Source organism: Vulpes vulpes, chromosome 14 (assembly GCF_048418805.1).
Source record: "Vulpes vulpes isolate BD-2025 chromosome 14, VulVul3, whole genome shotgun sequence".
NCBI lineage: Eukaryota > Metazoa > Chordata > Mammalia > Carnivora > Canidae > Vulpes > Vulpes vulpes.
In genome coordinates this window covers 74,344,945-74,365,756 of record NC_132793.1, presented here as the reverse complement: position 1 = coordinate 74,365,756, position 20,812 = coordinate 74,344,945, and the positions used below count along the sequence as shown (strand labels likewise).

At 36.5% G+C, this 20,812-nt stretch overlaps 1 protein-coding gene across 3 annotated transcripts in view; it reads left to right on the top strand.

Annotated features, from left to right (window-relative positions):
• MSH3 (mutS homolog 3) overlaps nucleotides 1–20,812 on the top strand; it is a 181,564-nt gene that overhangs the window by 39,067 nt on the left and 121,685 nt on the right. For all 3 annotated transcript variants that reach the window (XR_011997048.1, XM_072736893.1, XM_072736894.1), the window contains 2 exons: nucleotides 13,254–13,366; nucleotides 16,661–16,775. Coding sequence is in view for 2 of the 3 variants with exons in the window: in XM_072736893.1 (XP_072592994.1) it covers nucleotides 13,254–13,366; nucleotides 16,661–16,775 (228 nt within the window). In the remaining variant the exon portion in view is untranslated. The remainder of the gene's footprint in view (nucleotides 1–13,253; nucleotides 13,367–16,660; nucleotides 16,776–20,812) is intronic.

The window sequence follows — 20,812 nt, the reverse complement described above, 5'->3', positions numbered from 1 at the left end:
GAACAGCTTGGCCTGCAGGTTGATTGTCATATCCTGCCTCCTTCCCACCTACTTATTGCTGCAGAGAGGCGGGCCTTAGCTTCTCCTTAATGTTCTTGTGAGAAAAGGGCTTCCTTAGGTTAGTTCCATGGCAAACATGCTCTTAGAAGGAGAGAAGCTTCTATCTTGATTCTTGCTTGTATATGTTCTTTATCTTTCCTCTGTACTAACAGTGCAAAGATTTTGCTTCAGGGATATGTGTTTTATTCACCGTGTCATTTTCCTATATACTTAAAATACTACCTTTCTCAGAGTGCTGACCTTTTGCAGTGCTCTGCAAACACATAGATATAGAGTGATTTTTTAAAAGAACGATTCCAGAGTTAAATGCTGGCTAAATGTAGATAACAACAGTAGAATTCATGGTGATGTGAAGTGTTTGTGAGTGTCTTTATTCTAACTTCAGAAGTGGAAAATTTATGCTTTTTCTGTTTGCCTGTACTCTGGGTGGTTGGTGAGTACAGCCTCATCTTCTGGAATTCTCTCTCTCTTTTTTTTTTTTTTTTTTTTAAAGGTTTTATTTATTCATGAGAGACACAGAGAGAGAGAGAGAGAGGCAGAGACATAGGCAGAGAGAGAAGCGGGCTCCCTGCAGGGAACCTGATGCTGGACTTGATCCTGGGACTGGGATCACTCCCTGAGCTGAAGGCAGACGCTCAGCTGCTGAGCCACCCTAGGTGTCCCTTCTGGAATTCTTTTAATGGCTCATTCTCCATATGATTTTTCTGCCTTTAGCTTCAGAGACTCTAGGCCATGCTGATTGCTCCTGAGTGATTACAGGTGCTTTTTGCTGGCTAAGCAATCCTTAAATGTAAAAACCAGGAATTAGGTGCAAGACAGATAAGGAGATGGTGATTGTGTTTTGCAGAGAGATTTTCACTTGCATAATTTTAGGTATTTTCAAATTCTAATTTGATTTGATGCATTTAACAAGTCATGCAAAAAGGTTAAATTGATCCATTTTCAAGAGTTTGATGTGCAAACTCATTGCTTGTGTAAGGTAACCTATACCTGAGGCCAGAAGAGTGGCACACTTCGTCCCACTTGGTTTCTTGTTCCTATCTCTGGATCTTAGCTACACCAGACTATTGACATGTTCAGACACATCCTGTACAGTAAGAGATGGCACAGAACAGTGGTCTGGGTATGGAGTCTGGAATCAAACACCCTGCATTTGAATCCTAGCTTCCTCATCATTTAGCTGTGGATCTTAACTTTTTTTTTTTTTTTGATCTTAACATTTTTGTGGCTCAGTTTCCATATTCAAAAACAGGTGTATAATAATAAATATTTCATAAAGTAGCAAGGATGAAGTTAGTTAATACATGTAATGGGCTTAAACAGTCCTTAAAACATAGTATTCAGTAAATATTAGCTCGTATTTTTCATTCATCATTTATTTTTCTACCATTCTTAAGCTATTCTTAAGTTGTGTAGTGTTCCCCCCCCCCCACATCTATTTAAAATACTCTGTATCCTAACAGTCTTAATTGCTTTTACAAAGCTGCCTTATAATTTTTAGTTGTGAGTCTAACCTTCGCTATAGTTGGAATTGCCTATGGATATTGAATACTGATGCCTGCAGTTTTGGTCTTTGCTAGAGTTGTCTTGTAGTAGCTTTGAGAATGGATTGTTGAATTTCCAGAAATTTTCTATCAGATTGTTAAAGCATTGGTAGCTTAAAATCAGCCATAGTGGGAATATTTACACTCTTGAAATTGGCAGATACCACCATAGCATTTCTCTCAATCTGTTTGGTATTCCAGTGATTTGTTTATAAACTTCTCTAATTAGATGTTGAGTTTTTTACTAGAGTATATTAGTTTGCTAGGGCTGCTGTTACAAAGTATCATGGACGGGGTAGCTTCAAAAACAGAAATTGTTTATTGTTTCATAGTTCTGGAGGCCAGAAATCCTAAATGAAGGCGTTCACAGGGTTAGTTCCCTCTAAGGGTTGTGAGGGAATGATTCTTCCAGGCTTTTGTCCTTGGCTTATAGATAGTTACCTTCTTCCTCTGTCTCTTTATATTGTCTTTCCTTCTACGTGTGTCTCTGTGTCCAAATTTCACTTTTTTATGAGGACACTAGTCATACTGAACTAGGGCCTAACTTAAGGATCTTGCTTGAACTTGATTATCTCCATAAGGAACTTACCTCCAAATAAGGTCTCATTCTGAGGTGCTGGTGGTTAGGACTTCCACTTAAGGATTTTAGGGGGGACGCAATTCAACCCATAACATAGGGCAGGGAACTTTTTTTTTTCTTTTTCTATGCTCCTCTAATGTTTACACAGTGAAGATTTGTTGAATGAAAAAGGAAACACCAGTTAGCTGGTGTGTTGTGTATTATTTTTTATTCATTGTACCATGAGTTCCAGATAGTCAATTTGTTGATTTTTTTTTTTTTTTTGATGTAGCTCTTTCTGGGCATAATATCAGAGTTAGTATTTATAGAGAAAAACTTTAGGAAGATTAGTTATTTTAGGTTATCTGAGGCAGGCTTGAGCTTATTAGTGAACTCAAAAAGCATATGATCTGAGTGAAATAGTCTTGGTTTTGTGTCTGTTGCTGAGAAAATGCTTTTAATCATACATGAAAAAAATGAGATGAATTTCCACTGATCTGAGACTGTTTTAATGCTAAAAATCATCTTCAGGATTATGTAAGACTATGGAGCTCTGAGGAAAGTAGCATTTTGTTTTTTTTATTTTTGTTTTTTTTGCTTTTTCTCAAAGGCAAATATAATGCCACATAATGATTTCGTGGTATTTATGATTGAAAAAAATATATTTAGAAGCAGGAAGTATAAATTATTTTTTAAAAACCTATGTGTTAGGATGATTATATATAATATTGTGGATAATATTTAATCTATGATTGTCTCAAAGTGTAGGATGTGCTTTTTGAAGTTAAATTTTTTTTTTTTTTTTAGATTTTTAAAATTTATTTATGAGAAACATAGGAGAGAGAGAGAGAGAGAGGCAGAGACACAGGTAGAGGGAGAAGCAGGCTCCATGCAGGGAGCCCGATGTGGGACTTGATCCTGGGTCTCCAGGATCATGCCCTGGGCTGAAGGCGGCACTAAACCACTGAGCCACCTGGGCTACCCCTGAAGTTAAATTTTTTTTTTTTCTTTTTCAAGAGGAGATACTTCTCCACACCATTGCTTTTTTCTGAGTAAGTACTGGAATTAGAATCTTATCCCAAAAATGTATTTGAAATACCCATTTGAGGGGCACCTGGGTAGCTCAGTAGGTTAAGCTTCTAAATCTTGATTTTAGCTCAGGTCATGATCTCCGGGTTGTGAGATTGCCCTGCCTTGGACTCCTGCTCAGCACAGGGTCTGAGATTCTCTTCCCCTGCTTCTCCCCCTGCTCATGAGCTCTCTCTCACTCTTTCTCTCTTAAATAAATAAATAAGTCTTTAAAAAACCCCACGCATTTGCACAAGAATTTGTTAGTTTAATTGTTTAGTTTTTTTAATAGAAAAATTTTAATTATAAGTTATAGAAGCTATATTTTTAGTTTTAATCAAGTGTAATTTACATGCAATAAAATTTACACATTTTAAGTGAGTCTTTTATGTCCAGCTTCTTTTAGCATAATGCCTGTGAAATTCATTCATGTTGCTGTGTATCAGTAGTTTTTTTTTTTTTTTAATTTTACAATAATACTGCATTGTAAGAATATACCAAAATGTGTTCGTTCATTCACTGGCTGAACTTTTAGGGTTTTGCCTATTTCCAGTCAAGCTGATAAGAACATTTGTATACTAGTTTTTTCATGGAAATGTGTTTTTATTATGGGTAGATACCTAGGGGATTGAAATTGCTCAACTGTATGGGTAGGTACGTACTTGAATGTATAAGAGACAGACAAACTATTTTTTCACAGTAGTTGCCCAGTTATATACTCCCACAAGCAGGCTGTGAGAGTTGTAGTCGCTCTACATCTTTGCCAACCCTTGGCCTTGCAAGTCTTTTAAATTTTAGCCCTTATAGCTAGTGTGAAGAGATGATTCATTTTGGTTAAACTTTTTTTTTTTTTTTTGATGACCAGTGTTTTCATGTACTTACTGGCTATTCATGTATCTTTTTTTGCCCATTTAAAAAAATTGGGTTGCTTTTCTGACTGAGCTATAAGAATTAGAATTCTTTCTGCATTCTGAATAAAAATCATTTGTTAGGTATATGTATTGTGAATATTTTCTCCCAGTCTGTGGCTTGCCTTTTAAGTTTCTTTTTTTTTTTTTTTTAAATTGTCTTTATTTTTATTTTTTTATCTTTTAAGATTTTATTTATTTACTTGTGAGAGACAGAGAGAAAGAGAGAGGCAGAGACACAGGCAGAGGGAGAAGCAGGCTCCATGCAGGGAGCCCGATGTCGGACTCCATCCTAGGTTCCCAGGATCACACCCCGGGCCGAAGGCGGCACTAAACCGCTAAGCCACAGGGGCTGCCCGCCTTTTAATTTTCTTGATGATCTTAGGAAAACATGTTTTATTTATTTATTTATTTTTATTTATTTATGATAGTCACAGAGAGAGAGAGAGAGAGGCAGAGACACAGGCAGAGGGAGAAGCAGGCTCCATGCACCGGGAGCCTGATGTGGGATTCGATCCTGGGTCTCCAGGATCGCGCCCTGGGCCAAAGGCAGGCGCCAAACTGCTGCGCCACCCAGGGATCCCAACATGTTTTATTTTTGATGGAAGTCAAATTTGTCAATTTCCTTTTTTTTTTTTTTTTTTTTTTTTTTACTATTAGTGCTTTTGGTGATGTAAGAAATCTTTGCCTGTTTCAAGGTCATGAATTTTTGTCTTATGTTTTCTGCCAGAAGTATTACAGTTTTAACTTTTGACTCTATTAAGTATTTTGATTTAATTTTTGGGCATAGTATGAGTGTAGGGATTGGAGATTCTTTTTCTCCACATAATTACCAGTTTTCACATCAGTAGTTGAAAAGACTGTTCTATCCACATCGAATTATGTTGCTGCCAAAGGCTTTATTTTGAATTTAAATTTGAAAAGTGACCTAGAATTTTATGTTTTTATGGCAGTTTAGACACTGACTTTCTAGGATGTCATTTTTAAAAGTGTGAAAAATAAAAAAATAAAAAAAATAAAAGTGTGGTGTTTTTTGGTCTCAAAAGTTATTTACATAGAGTTAGAAACATAGAGTGGTTGGGATGGGAGCTTTAGAAACCCGCTGTGCCAGCTTCTCCCTAATAGACCCAATTAGAGGTGAATATAAAATAGATGGCTGTGTGTATGTATGTGGGTTTGTGAGAGAGAAGTTAAGCTAAGGCACTTGTGGAACATCCAGGAAAGCACATCAATACATAGTGCACAATTGGTACAGTCTTAAGTAATCAGTTTTAGAGTTTAGTAACTACTGTTTTAATTTTTCTTTTGTTTAAAAAAATAACCTGAGTCTAGGCAAGACTTTCTACGCCTTTTTGTTTTCTTGTCTTTGAAGACTGACATTTAAGTGACCATTGAGTAACTTCTGTTTCTTGTGAAATGAAAATGCTTTGTTTCTATTTAAAAACCTTTCAAGCATCAGAAATAGGTGAGATGGTATGGGGGTGTGTGTGCAGTGATTTCTGAAGTCACATGTGAGCTTTTCCTTTCTTCACCTCTGTTCCCTCAGAGTGCAAATGTGCTACTGGAGACCCATCTTAGTAGCTATTGAGAATATTCCTTATTGCTGACATGTTTTTTACTCTGTGCCTATCCTGCCAAATTACATCTGTCCTAAAGCTCTCCTCCTTTTATCCCTTTTCATTTGAGTACACGACTACCCCTTTCTCTCATTCTTGAGTAGCAGTAATAGTAGTAGTAATAATAGTGACAGTAGCTAACTATATTTTAGATACTATTCTAAGGGCTTTATATTTACTAACTGATTTAAACTTCACAAACATCCTGTGAGGAAGCTGCTGTCATTTTAATACAGATTTTATAGGTAAGGAAGCTGAAGCAGAGAGATGTTAAGTCTAGGGTTCTACAACTGGTAATTGGCAGACCTGGGATTTGGTCCAGACTTCCTGGCTCTAGGCACATGCTTCTTTTTTTTTTTTTTTTTAAATTTTTTTTTTTTAAATTTTTATTTATTTATGATAGTCAAAGAGAGAGAGAGAGGCAGAGACACAGGCAGAGGGAGAAGCAGGCTCCATGCACCGGGAGCCCGATGTGGGATTCGATCCTGGGTCTCCAGGATCGCGCCCTGGGCCAAAGGCAGGTGCCGAACTGCTGCGCCACCCAGGGATCCCCATAGGCACATGCTTCTAACCACTGTGTTATAGAGCCTGTCAGGAAAAACATGAAGGAAGCAACCATTCCCATCCTTCATCTCTGTTTCTGGACTTAAAAAGGAATAATGTTTTATAGCATAGTCGACATATTATTTGGTTGATATTTCATGAAATTTTCATTCTTTTATAATGCATATTACAGTTTGTATTTCTATCTCTGGCACTAAAGTTTCTAACAAAAAGCATGTGTGTTTAAAACAAAATAGCTTTATTTCTAAAGCTATTACTTTACAAACCACAATCCCATGTGTCTGGTAGAAACCACAGGCCTTCCTAGCATGCAGTTCTTCTTCTGGGAAAGCATCTTAGAAGAGGTGAGTCTTGGCCCACTTGTAAATAAGAATGTGCGCAGATGGCTCGGATATGGTCTGTGGAGATGGGTGGTAAAAAGACCCAGGATTGTGATGAGCTGAAAGTTTAAGAAAGGATGGAGGTTTTAAAATGTTTTCCAGAGAATTCATCCTTAGAGAAAATTTCCAGGGTCAGAGAAGAAGAGCTAGGAGGTCATGACTCTGGCCAGAAATGAATGGCTTTTCAAGGCCATTTGGCTTTTTCTGTCTCCATTCCTCCCTCCTTCATGTTTTCCTTTTCCTTTTGGTTTTCCAAGTTCTCTAATCCTCTTAGTTTTTCCTCACCTCATTGTGGGAAGAAGTCCTTTTCTGTCAGGTTTGCCAAGACAGCTTGGAGACTTTTTGATGCAGCTTTATCATAAAGGAAAAAAAAGTAACAATCACGATAAAAGGAGAAAAAGTAAAACTGAAAGTCTAGAAAAGCTAGGAACATTTTAGAAAGACGTGAATTTCCCTAGTACAGACCTCTTACATTAAGGTAAAATCTCTTAATGCTTTTCTTCTCTTGAGGGGCACAGCCACTTTGGTTAGTTCCTGGGCCTTGGGCCTCTGTCGTGAGGAGCTTGCACAGCGAGTGAGAACTTCTCAGTCCTCCCTCTCACTCCCCAACAGGCTTGTCCTCTTTGGCTGGGGCTAGTGTGTGTCTTTACCTCCATTCTCTCTAATCCTGCAGGGGCCCTAGATATACTTTTAGCTTTTGATTCCCAGGGGCAATTTGGCTAAAATTTCATCACCTCTGTTTGGTGGGGAGGACTGGGAGGAGGATCCTCCTGGTCTGCAGAATCTGATTTGTACTCAGCCTGCCTGTTGGTTTGATCTAAAGCAGGCTTCCAGCTAAAATCAAACTTTGGGTCTTCCTTGCCTTGGGTCAGTGTTGGCTATGTGGACTGGGATAGAGGTCGCCAACTCTCTAAGAGGCTGTCTGTGTCATTGTGTTCACTTCTCTGGGCAGCAGAAAATTTCCTTTTTTCATTTTGAAAATCTCTTATTCTGTAGTGAGTTCTTACGGAACTTTACAAAATCAAATGTGAACATAATCAGCTCATGTAAATGAAAAGCTGGAAGGTAGGCTTAGAATCAGGCATGGCTGGATCTAGGAGCTCTTTTCCTTTGTCTCTTCCTGTGTTCACCTTCCTCTCATGTTCCACAAGGTGGCAGGATGGCTCCAGCCATTTGGTCACTGGACTCCCAGACTCCCAGGTTCAAGTCCAGGGAAGTGGATGAACCTTTCCTGGGAGCTCCTGCATAAATTCTGTGGTCCATTCTTTTCTTCCTCTTGCTCTTTCTTCATAAACAGTTTTGTTTTTTGAAGAGGTAATATGTTCTAGTGGTTCAAAAATGTAAAAAGTATTTTAAGCATGTGGAGTGAAAAGACTTTCATATTATCCTTTTTATTAGTAGGAAACACCTCTTTTTGTCTTATTTAATGATTTCTGTCCTCCATTCTGTCTTACCTGATAGTAAAATCTTGTTCACTGCTTTCTTTTTATTTGCATTTGACTAGTATATTCATCTAGACAATTTTTTTCCAGCTATCATTTTATTTTTAACCTTTCTGAATTACTTTCTTGTTAGTTTTACTCCTTTTTTTTGTAGCACAGAGGGGTTTTTTTTTCCCCCTTGGTAATCCAATCTGAGATCAGCTCTCTTTTAATAAGGAAGTTTACCCCATTTACATTTGTTTTTGGGCAGATATATCTGTTATTAACTTGTCCAGATCATTTTATTCTCTGTTTTTATATCTTTTGAAGCATCTTATGTTACCTTTTTCTTTGCTGTTTTTGTGGCTAGTTTTTCTGATAGTTGTCAGGTAGTGGTTGATTTCATAATTTTAGTTTCACATAATGCTCCTAGTCTCCCTATAGTTCTGTACTATAAGTGGCGATAAAATTAATGAATTTCATACTAATTCTAATAGACATTGTAACTCTATTACATGGCCTGTTTTATTCATTCTGGATGTGTATTGGATTCTCTTCTCTAAGGAGAGTATTAATCACTCAGCCAGGAAGCTTGGAACTCAATCAGTATTTTTATCATCAGTAAGAATGCTGTCAGAAGAGGCTTTGTGAGTTTTCCTATAGCAGATTGTCAGCCTTTAACAAGGCTCTTTTTGTCTATAAAAATTATAGTTTCTAAAGTTAGCACAGATCATAAAATTGGTAGGCTGACATTTGTTTGGTCGCAATTGAACAACGTTAGATCAACATCTCTGTAGGTGGTCTGTTGTGCAACACCAGAGAGTCATCAGTTTTATGTTTAGGTTGACATTAAAAGATATTATTTGGTCTGAAGTTCCTTAATTTTAGTGTGGCTTCCACACTTGTTGAGAGTTTTATCGCCATTTAATTTTTCCAAAACAATATATTTGGCAATAGAGAGGCATGTTACATATGAAAAGGATTTTTAAAAAGTAGAAATCTTAATTTAAAACAGTCCAGCTTGGTATATCCCATGTAATAACTGAGGCTTCTCTTTTGACTATAATCCTTCCATCCAGCACAGAAGGGACATCACCACCCTGGATCTAGGACGTAGCATAGCCTCTGTTCCGCCTCTCCCATTAAGGAGGCTTCAGCCTCAGCTACAAACAGCCTCTGTGGAAGGTGGGAAAGGGAGAGTGTTTTTAGAATTTTTTAGTCTCAGGTCAGTTACATGACCATAGTGACTTCCTTAATTTGGAGTGGAAAGGTACTTATACTGTCCACCTGTAACAGAGCAGCTGAAACATACACTGTTGTTGGAGATTTCCTTTTCCTCTTTGTACTCTGGTCCTGCGGTGACTGCCAGTTTCATTCCTGTAGACCTACCATTTTCAGTCTGCAGTCGGCCTGTGAATCACTCCGAAAATCCTTTGGCAAATGAAAATGCCCCTTCTCCCTTAACTTCCTGTGAATTCAGATTTAATGCATCCAGGACATGGGATCTGTGCTCTTAATGTGTGGTGCAGGTGAATCTGATGCAGGTATTCCACAGGTTAGTTCAAGGAAATCAAGATTGACAATTCTGTGCTTACTGTGGAAGTTTTACTAAAATCTAGTTTGACAAAATTCTGGTTGGGTATTACTCATTATGTATACAGTGTTTGAAGTAGACATTTGTTTCAAAGAGAGTGATTTAATTTACCATAACTTTCTCCAATTAAGAAGTCTGGCAAAACACAGATTTTATAACTCCAACCAGTTTGTGGAAAAAATGTTTGCATGAAGATGTTCAATATACAGATTGCAGAACGATGAGTTTAACACTCTTGTAATGCTTCTGTGAAAGCCTCAAGGATAACTGACAAGTCCATTCTTATCAAATTTAATAGGTTTCTAAATCCTATCTGCTTATCAAACAAGACGTTAATTAGAACAGTAATTGAGTAACCAGCTGCCTCTTGCATTCATTCCAGGAATTTGTACAAAATCAGTGTGGAGCTCATGTAAGGTCATTCACTGATTTTTGAGTTGCTAAATAATAACTTCTCTTCAGGTTTCTAAAAATCCAAGTATTAAGGGAGTCTAACAGGAAGATAAAAATTGATAAGAGATTTGTAATAGTCTGATACTCTCTCTCTGGTGGATTAAGGTGAAAAAAATCCTTCTTCAGCACCACAGATGGGAGAAAATCCTCCCTCTTAGATTTCTTCCCGAATCAGCTTATGCTTGCCTAGTCTTGTAGTAGAACAGAAAAAGCCTTTGGAGCTAGGTATGCTGGCACAGATTTTCTGGGGGAAAAATAAAACAACAAACCACTAAGAAGTCAAGCTTATAACTAAGCAACACAGAACATTATGACAAGTATGATATATCTGAGGAATGCAAGGATTTTTCAGCATCAGAAAATATGAGTAATATATAAAAAAATTAAGTGAGATATAAGCCATGTGATTATTTTAACACATGTAGGAAGAACATTAAGATTCAGTAATCCTTTATGACTAAAGATTTTTCTCCCCCTAAACTGAGAAACTTCCTAAACCTTGGCCAATGAGTCATTTATTCCAAAACCTATAGCAGGCTTCCTACTTAAGTGTGAAACTTTAGAAGCTTCCTATTATTATCAGAAGACAATGGATGCCTCTTTGCATTATTTTTTTTTAAAAGATTTTATTTATTCATGAGAGATCCAGAGAGAGAGAGAGAGAGAGAGAGAGAGAGGCAGAGACACAGGCTGAGGGAGAACTAGGCTCCATGCAGGGAGCCTGATGTGGGACTCGATCCTGGGTCTCCAGGATCACACCCTGGGCTGAAGGCGGCACCAAACCGCTGAGCCACACCTGGGCTGCCCTCTTTGCATTATTTTTAATCAACACAGCCTGAAGGTTGTAGCCAGTAGTGTAATGAGATAGGAAAAAAGAAAAGAATAGAAATTGTAAAGGAGAGATAAAAATATATTTTATTTTCCAGGTGATATTAATATATACATAGACAATACAACAAAGGAAATTAGAGTATTCGGTATAGTTGCTGCATATAAAAATCAGTAGGTTCTGTATACTGTGATAACCCTCTAGTAAATATGTTTTCTTTTACAGTAATGTTAATGTATTATAATATATTAGATATAATATATTTAAGAGTGAGCAAACCAAAGAATATAAAACATGGAGAAAATTAAAGAATGTTATTGTTACATAGAAAAGACACAGAAGAGTTGTGCTGTCTTTAATAGTAGGATATCTTGATTTGTTAAGATATTTTACTCTACATTAATTCATTGTGTATCCAGTCAAAATCCTAATAAGGATTTTACTAACTTGACAAGATGAACCTAAAATTTATAAAGAAAATCAAAGGCCCGCCTGTAGTCAAGACAGTCTTGAAAAGCAAGGGGTCTGGCCACACTGATACCAAGCCATGGCCGTTTAGATACTATAGTCCTGATACAGATATATACAAAAAGATCAGTGGAACAGGATAGAGAAGCCAGTAATAGGGTCACACATATACAGAAACATGATATGCTTTGGAGGCATCATTATGAAGTGGTAGGAAAAGATGGAATGTTCTGTAAGTGTTGTTTTGAACTTTAATTAATTTAATTTTCCATAATCATATGGAAAAATCAAACTATATTTCTAACTTCATACCATCCCCCTACATAAATTCAGGTGAATTTAATTTGAAAAGCAAATCTTAAAAATTCACTAGAAAATATAAGAACTAATGGAATACTTAGTACTTGAAAATTAATAGAGGTTCATCTGTCTTCATGTATAAATCTTATAATACTGAGTGCAAAAGCAAGTTTTAGGAGCATAGGTGTAATAATGTACCACTTACATAAAATCTAAAACATAAAACAATATCTTGCATAAAGATGCCAAGGTATACTGCAAAGTATGAAAACAAATGTAATAATATATACCAAATAAGAGATAGTATTTACCTTTTCACATGGTAAAGAGATGAATATGACTGTGGAGGGATATGTGCAGTGTTTTATTATTTATTTAATGTAAAGTTCTATTTTTTAGATGAAAATGTTCTAAAGCAACATGGAATAAGTGTTAACATCAAGTGAGAATCCAATAATAAATGGTTGAATAAATTACAGCTTTTACATACTATGAAATATTTTCCTGCCATTAAAAACAAACAGTGTAGTAGGTCACTTTATGTGAAGGGATTTCCAAGAGTTACTGCTTATGAAGAAAATAAGATACAGAAAAATTTCTATGAAGTCATCCCACTTTTATAAAATAAGGATGTGTATAACATATGCTTGTGTATGAACATATGAACATGAAAAAAAAAACAGGGAAGGATTCATTCTGGGCTGTTAACATGGGTTGGGAGTGAGGAGAGGGGGAGGAGAAATGGGGAGCCAAACAAAACCAAATGAGACAAAGTGTATTACCCGGCATGGGTGATATAGTTTTGCTTATGTACTTACATAATCTCATACACACACACAAGCACAGTTTTAAAGAGACTACAGAACCGCCTTTAAAAAAACAAGATTTTATTTATTAATCAGAGAGAGAGCACGAGAGGAGGGCATCAGAGGGAGAAGCAGACTCCTGGCTCAGTGGGGAGCCTCATGCAGGGTTTGATCCTGGGACTCTGGGTGGAAGGCAGTCTGAGCCTCCGAGGTGCCCCTGTAGAACCTCTTTAAATAGAGAGTGAGAGTTTACCTAGGAGGAATTTGCTACATTGGAATGGAGACTGTGGTAGAAGTGGACTTAGCAAAAAGCTAGCCAGACAATGATGCCATTTCAGAGAAAGATGTTTCTTGCTGGTAGAGTATTTAAACAGATGATGCAATTATATTAAAATGATGCTTTTCCATTTTCCTCCTTTTTGTATTAATCTAAGTAATTGACTTAAATTTCATTGAGTTCTTGATCATCACAGTGCACTACTTGATGTAAAGTACCAGTGGTAAAAGGAGGAATTATATTGTATGAAATGTCAAACAGGGAACCTTTAGATCTTTCTCTCTTTTTTCCCCGCTTGGGGAAGAATGAAGAATGAATTTCTTTTTTTTGGTCAGGCCAGGGTCTAAATATAGATAGTTCAAGATTATGAATATTATCTTTGAAATTTTCATTTTTTTTCTTTCAGTGTGCGGGATGACAGAATTCGAGTAGAAAGGATGGATAACATTTATTTTGAATACAGCCATGCTTTCCAGGCAGTTACAGAGTTTTATGCAGAAGATGCAGTTGACATCCAAGGTAAATATTTTATATGTGTTAGCCTTAATGTCCTCAAATTTAACCCAGTTTTGAGATTTGGATAAAGGGGGGGATCCCTGGGTGGCTCAGCAGTTTAGTGCCTGCCTTTGGCCCAGGGCATGATCCTGGAGTCCTGGGATCGAGTTCCGCATCAGGCTCCGGGCATGGAGCCTGCTTCTCCCTCTGCCTCTGCCTCTCTCTCTCTCTCTCTCTCTCTCTCTCTCTCTGTGTCTATCATGAAAAAATAAATAAAATCTTAAAAAAAAAATTTAGGATAAAGGTGCAACTTTGACTTTCAACTTAATGAAAACTAGGCAGTTACCAGTAAATAACTGGCAGCAGTAGAGGCACTAGTTTTTTTTTTTTTAATATTTTTAAAATTTATTCATTCAGAGAGAGAGGCAGAGACACAAGCAGAGGGAGAAGCAGGCTCCATACAGGGAGCCTGACGTGGGACTCAATCCCAGGTCTCCAGGATCACACCCCTGGCTGCAGGTGGTGCTAAACCACTGTGCCACCGGGGCTGCCCAGTAGAGGCACTAGTAGAGCAGAGAGAGGCACTCTACTGCGTTCACTTCTACTGTGTTCTTCTGTGTTCAAAGTGTTCACTTTCCTTGCACTCATCAAAAAGACTCCTACAGCTTCTTCCTTTGTAGTTAAAACCATTTAGTAACTTGATGTTTTTAACATATTCATTGGAGTTTTAGGAATTACTGGCCAACCTTCACATTTGCTTCTCTTAAAAAAAATGCCCATTATTTTCCTTGCTATTTTATAGAGTATTGGGGTAAATCTGATAAAGGCTAGCATTTCATTAGATTGATTGCCACAATTTTATTTTATTTTATTTTTTTTCTTTTTTTTGATTGCCACAATTTTAATACCAGAACATTGATGCTAGGGTATTAATATGTTAAGTAACTATTGTTTGTCTAATGTACAGGTCCTCAGCAAGGTGTGCTTGACTTGGTCTATACCCCCATCCTTCCTGCTAGTCCAGCTTGCTCTGTTAAGGGTCATTTTGATATCTTATCACATGCTGCAGGGCTTTCACCATTAGACTGTAGATAGATCTGTCTCCCCTTGGCTCACCCACAGGCACCAATGTCTTGTTAGCATTTCTCTCCCCAACATTTTGTGTCTCATGGTGCCAACTTGAATCGAGTGTCTGAGAGGGTAACCCATTCTCAGACAGTCTGAGATATCACCAAGGGATTGTTTTCTTATGCTCCAGTAAAGACAAGACTAAGTCCCAGGACTCCCCTAAGTGACTTTTGATATCAGATTCACTTAGAAGTCTATAGGATAGGAAACCTTAGCTTACCAGTAGGGGGCACTTGTTCCTGTTAGTGGGAATAGTCCTCCACAGGGTTTGTAGTTGACCATAATGCCTTTGAGAGCCTAAGTCCTTGTGCAAACCGCTTCTCTCCACCCACACCCCCTGCTAAGTACAGGTCAGCTGCAAAAACAGGAGATACTCATCAGAATCTACCCAGGCATAGAAGTCTCATGCCATGCCAACTTCAGAGTCAGTGTACTCCCAGGTGGCCAACAATTCTAGAATCAGGTGTTTATAATTCTTTTTAGCTCAGATGCGATTTATTGGTTTCAGGTCATTCTTAACATATACAATGTTACCTCCATAACACATTGACACTTTATCAGGTTTCCTGGGGAATAGAGCTAGAAAGTTAAAAGATGAAATTCTCAGAACTGGGAAGAGTTTTGCTAGCTCTTTACTTACACCTTGGTTTTATAAAAAGCCACAATTGAAATTAATATATTTGGTATTACTGATGTAGAGGATATTTTGTAATTTTTTTTATTTCTGAAAGTAATAAATGACTATTGCAAAAAAAAAAAAAAAAAGGTCCGAACATAGTTGTGCATAAAGAAAAAAAGTGAAAGTCCCTCTTCCCAAATCTTTAAGAATTTTTATACGTACAAATCCATATGTTTAGGCATACATACATAAATCTGTATATTTCATATAACTTGGATTTATTCATTCAACCAGTTTTGTATTGACTGCCTATTATACGAGGTATCACACATACAATAAGGAATAAAAAAAAAAATTCCTGCCCTTCCGGAGTTCACATATACAAGGAGATACATACAATAAAATAAGTTAGTGTGTTTGAAGATGATAAGTGTTATGAAGAAAGTAAGGTAGGGAAGAGAGTGAACTTTGGAATAGGGTGGTAAAGTAAGGCCTCATTGAGAAAATGGCACTGGAGCAAAGACTTGAACAAAGATGGAAGGAGCTGAGGGGTAAAGCCATACAGGTGAAGGAACAGTGTTTTAGGCACAGACAGCAGTGAGTACAACATATCTAAGTGCATGGTATGTTTGAGGAATAAAAGGAACCTGGGTGCTAGAACAAGGTAAAAGAAGATAAAGATTTGAGCTTAGAGATAAAGGGAAGGTGGAAGGCAGATTGTAGGGCCTGAAAGACCTGTAAGGACTTGAGCTTCTCTCAGTGATTTGGGGTGTGTGTGAGGACTTTTATTAACAAAGTAGTCTAATGGTCTGATGTACATTTTTAAAAGGATTTTTTTGGCTGCTCTGTTGAGAATACCCTGTAGGGCACAGGAATAAAGCCTTTGAGAGACCAGATGCTGCTGAGAGATAAGAGTGATTGTACAACTGCTGAGAGATAAGAGTGATTGTACAGCTTTTTTTTTGCCCTCACTCAGCAGCATATTATGAATAGTTTTCTGTGTCTATACAGATAGCTGTAAGTCATTCTTGTTAGTAGATGCGTAATAATCTGGGCTTAACAAAATTTATCTATTACCCTACTGATACTTAGGTTATCTGTAGATTTTACTAATACAAAAGATTTTTAGCTCACGTCCTTGTATATACATCTTTGGCATGCATTTTAGAGTATTTCTGGGTCAAATTATATTTTGAAAAAGTTGCTCTATTGTTCTCCAAAAAAATTTATTTCACCATTAGAAAATGCCCATTTTGGCAGCTTGGGTGGCTCAGCAGTTTAGCACTGCCTTCGGCCTGCGTCGGGCTCCCTGCATGGAGCCTGCTTCTCCCTCTGCCTGGGTCTCTGCCTCTCTGTCTCTCATGAATAAATAAATAAAATCTTAAAAAAAAAAAAAGCCCATTTTCCCATGATCTAGGTACTTGAAATCTTCCACATTCTCCTAAAAGGCAGTTTTAGGAGGTATTGTCTATATTATTACTTCAATAAGCATAAACTAAATTTCACATAACTTACAGTTTTTAATAATGGTGAACAGTAACTTTAATGGAAGTATATATTCTGTTTTTTAGCTTCACAAAGTTTTTCTGGCATCATTAACTTGGATAAACCTGTGATTTGCTCTTTGGCTGCTGTAATAAGATACCTCAAAGAATTTAACTTGGAAAAGGTGCTTTCCAAACCCAAGTAAGTGATTTCTCAAAAATAAGAAAAAGGGGGTAGAGTTATATTAAAAATATTTTCTTTGAAAAAAAAATTTTTTTTTGGTTTAAAGTTCACATGCATTCATTTAGAAATAAGAGCATCTGAGAAATTTGACACTACTGCTTTTATCTTTGATTATTGGCTGGCAAAAAGTGATCTTCTATTTTCTACTGTGTGTCAACATTAAATCGTATGACTGAATATAATATGTCCAGCCTGAGCCTTTTATATAGTCTATAAAAGGATTTTTTAAGTCGAATTTGGTAAATACTGTACTCAGACAAGTTCATGTGCTATAAATAGAATATGCTTTTTTAAAAAGATTTATTTACTTTAGAAAGAGAAAGCGCAGAAGTGAGGGAGAGGGAGAGGGGGAGAGAATAGCGAATCTTCAAGCTGACTCCAACATAGGGCTTGATCCCAGAACCCTGAGATCATTACTTTTTTTTTTTTTTTTTTTTCTGAGATCATTACTTGAGCTGAAATCAAGAGTCAGATGCTTAACCAACTGAGCCACCCAGGTTCCCCAGTAGAATATTCTATTTGGGGACAAGGGTGAACTGTGTGGGTACTATTGGTGAAAGATGTTAAAATATTTATAGAATCTTTAAGATTCTGTCAATTCGTATTCATATAGCTATTTAATATACTAAATACTAAAGCACAGTTAATTGACAAGTACTATTAAGTGGAGTTAAGAAATGGTATTAAAAAAAAGAAATGGTATTAAAAAGTATTCATAAAATTTCACTGCCTTTCTTATTCTTAGTTTCAGTTTTTATTTCATAGACCATAAAGTTGGAGATTAAGAGGGATAGCTACTAACATAGCTGTTTTAAAAGAGTGATTAACTTTGTGGAGTTCAGAGATTTAAAACTCACAGTTGACAATCTAGGAAGATGTTAGTTTAAAAGCCATCGGAATGAAAAAAGTAGTGGGAGAATTTTCTTGCCTTTCTGTGTTTCACCTTCACCAGCTCCTTGGCTTTGGTTCTGTGAAGAATTACCCTTTATCATTTTGATCCCTGATTAGTAAGCTGCTTTCTCTGCTGCAGAGGTGGGCAGACAGATAGGAGCTATCTCACTAAAATGGTCAAATATGAATTAGGGTAAAAGAGGCAGTACTGGTATGAAGTTGTTGGGGAGGGTACAAGAAAAGCAGGTCCCTTGGGAATCTTTTTGTAATGTCTTTTTTGGTGTGTGTACTATTTAGGATAGAAAAGAATACCATTTCTCTGGAAACAATTTTGTCCTGTTTAAAATCAATCTAAATGTCCATCAACAGGAGAGTGGATTTATTGTGTTATGTTCATGCAGTGAAATGTCATACATCAATGAAAATAAATGGACTGGAGTTCCATCAATTTTTAAAAAATCACGTTAACATTATATTGAGCCAAAAATCAAATTACGGAAGGGAACACAGTATACATCATTCATTATATGAAGTTAGAAGCTTGTAAAAAAGTGATTACTTAAGTAGTGCTTAGGAATATTGCTTTAGAATACATGCATACATAGGGCAGATATAAAGACATAAATGGAAGTGATGAGCAATAAATTCAGAAGAGTGATTTCTTCCAGTGGAGAAAGAGGAGAAGAATGAAGGTTGGTGAGGGAAATGGCACAGGGGAATTCTAACTGATGTTTTATTTTTTAACCTATGTACCATATTAATCTATATATGTTTTAGTATGACTAAAATGTTTTATTAAAAAGAGTATCAGCCTGGTATTATATTTGATTGGGTTGCACTTTAAGTTCTAGTAATGGGAGACTTACTGCAGACATTGATCCATATGGTTTGACTCTCTTCAGTTCCAATAAAAAAAGGATGACAAACTGCCTACCATTTGACTTCCTTAGATATGGAGCCCCTCTGAATGAGGTAGAATTGTTGATTAATAGCATGTCCATTAAGACTTGTTTCTTTTCCTGTATCACCAAGGAATAAAGTATTAATTTAATTTAAGTATTAATTTTAGAATAAAATGACTTTTTAAAAGAATCAGGCTCTGATACATTTATAAGTAGATGAATTTGGGTATGAAAACGTTATTGTACCCTCCTTACATTTAAACTAAAAATAATATTGAATAGTAAAACATGTTTATTTGTACTGAAATTAAATTGGTATATTTTAAATTACCTAAGTCGATAAATTAGCCTGATTCTCAAATTTATAAAGTTTTTAAGAATTAGCATTTTTATTGGTGTTGGAAATGAGTGTTTTGTCATTTCAGAGGACTTTTATTAAGATTAATGTGGTCAGAACTTCACATAGGTTTTGACTTTTTTTTTTTTTAAGATTTATTTATTCATGAGAGACACACAGAGACAGAGACACTGGCAGATGGAGAAGCAGGCTTCCTCCTGGGAGCCTGATGTGGGTCTCGATCCTGGAACCCCGGGATCATGCCCAGGTTTTGGAAATTTAGAAAAGAATGACACAAAATCCACCCAAGGTAAACTGTAAGAGCTTTAAGAGCTTTTTCTTAGAAGACTTCTTACAATAGGATGATAATGTAGAGTGTTTACTTTCACTAGTGAAAGGGAATTTTATAACTATTTTAATGATTTCTAATGGGTAGAGACCAGAGATGCAACTGAATAGCCTAAAATGCAGAGAGTATCCCAATAACTATTTAGCCTCAAATTCAGTAGTCCAAAATCAGACACCACAAGAGAAGAAACTACAGGCTAACATGAATATGGACATAAAAATCTTAAAAAAAAATACAAGCAATCGGAGAAGGACAAACAGTGTATGTTCTCATTCATTTGGGGAATATGAATAATAGTGAAAGGGAATATAAAGGAAGGGAGAAGAAATGTTGGGAAATATCAGGAAGGGAGACAGAACATAAAGACTCCTAACTCGGGGAAACGAACTAGGGGTGGTGGAAGGGGGGAGGAGGGCGGGTGTTGGATGGGAATGGGTGACGGGCACTGAGGTGGACACTTGACGGGAGGAGCACTGGGTGTTTTTCTGTATGTTGGTAAATTGAACACCAATAAAAATTAATTAAAAAAAAATACAAGCAAATAGAATCTGATAATATGGGATTTATTCTAGGACTGTAGGTTTGGTCTAACATGTTGAAAGTCATTTAAAGTAATATACTGTATCAGTATAATAAGAGATTAAAAATTACAGGACCATCCTGACAGTTAAAGCTCCCTTTCATGATAAAAATATCCAGCAAAAAGCTAGAAAGGAAGGTCCTTACCCTGAAAACAGTGATCAGTGAAAACCTCAGATCCTAGCATCATACTTAACGGGATAAAGAGTTAATGCTTCTCGTCTTAAGAACAGGAATAAGAAGAAGCAGTGTTTTCTCACTTTTGTTGAATATTGTCCTAGAAAGTCTAGCCAGGGCAGTTAGGCGAGAAAATGAAGTAAAAGGCATCCAAATTGGAAAGAAGTACAACTGTTAATTGCAGTTAACATGAAATTACATACAGAAAATCCCAAAGAATCTGCAAAAAAGATTAAAGCATATAAAATGAGTTCATGAGGTTGTAGGATATGAGATCTATATACCAAAATGAAAATCAACTCTGTATCTATAACCTTGCAATGAAGAATCGAAAAATGAAAATAATCTCATTTATAGTAGTATCAAAAAGAATAAAATAATGCATTTAACAAAAGAGATACAAAAGCTGTATTCTGAAAACTCTAAAACACTGTTGAAAGAAATTAGAAGACCTGAATAAGTAGAAAGGCGTCCTAGGTTTGTGGATCAGGAGATTTAATCTTACTAAGAGGGCAGTATTCCCCAAATTGATCTATAGATATGGTGTAATTGTATCAAAAATCCAGCCAGTTTTTTTGTGGAAACTGACAGACTGATCCTAAAATTTTATGAAAATTCAATGGCCAAATAATTGCTATAACAGTTTTGAAAAAACATAACAAAATTATAGATTCATATTCCTGTTTGAAAACTTGCTGCAAAATGGCCACAATAGCCAAACTGTGGAAGGAGCCTCGGTGTCCATCGAAAGATGAATGGA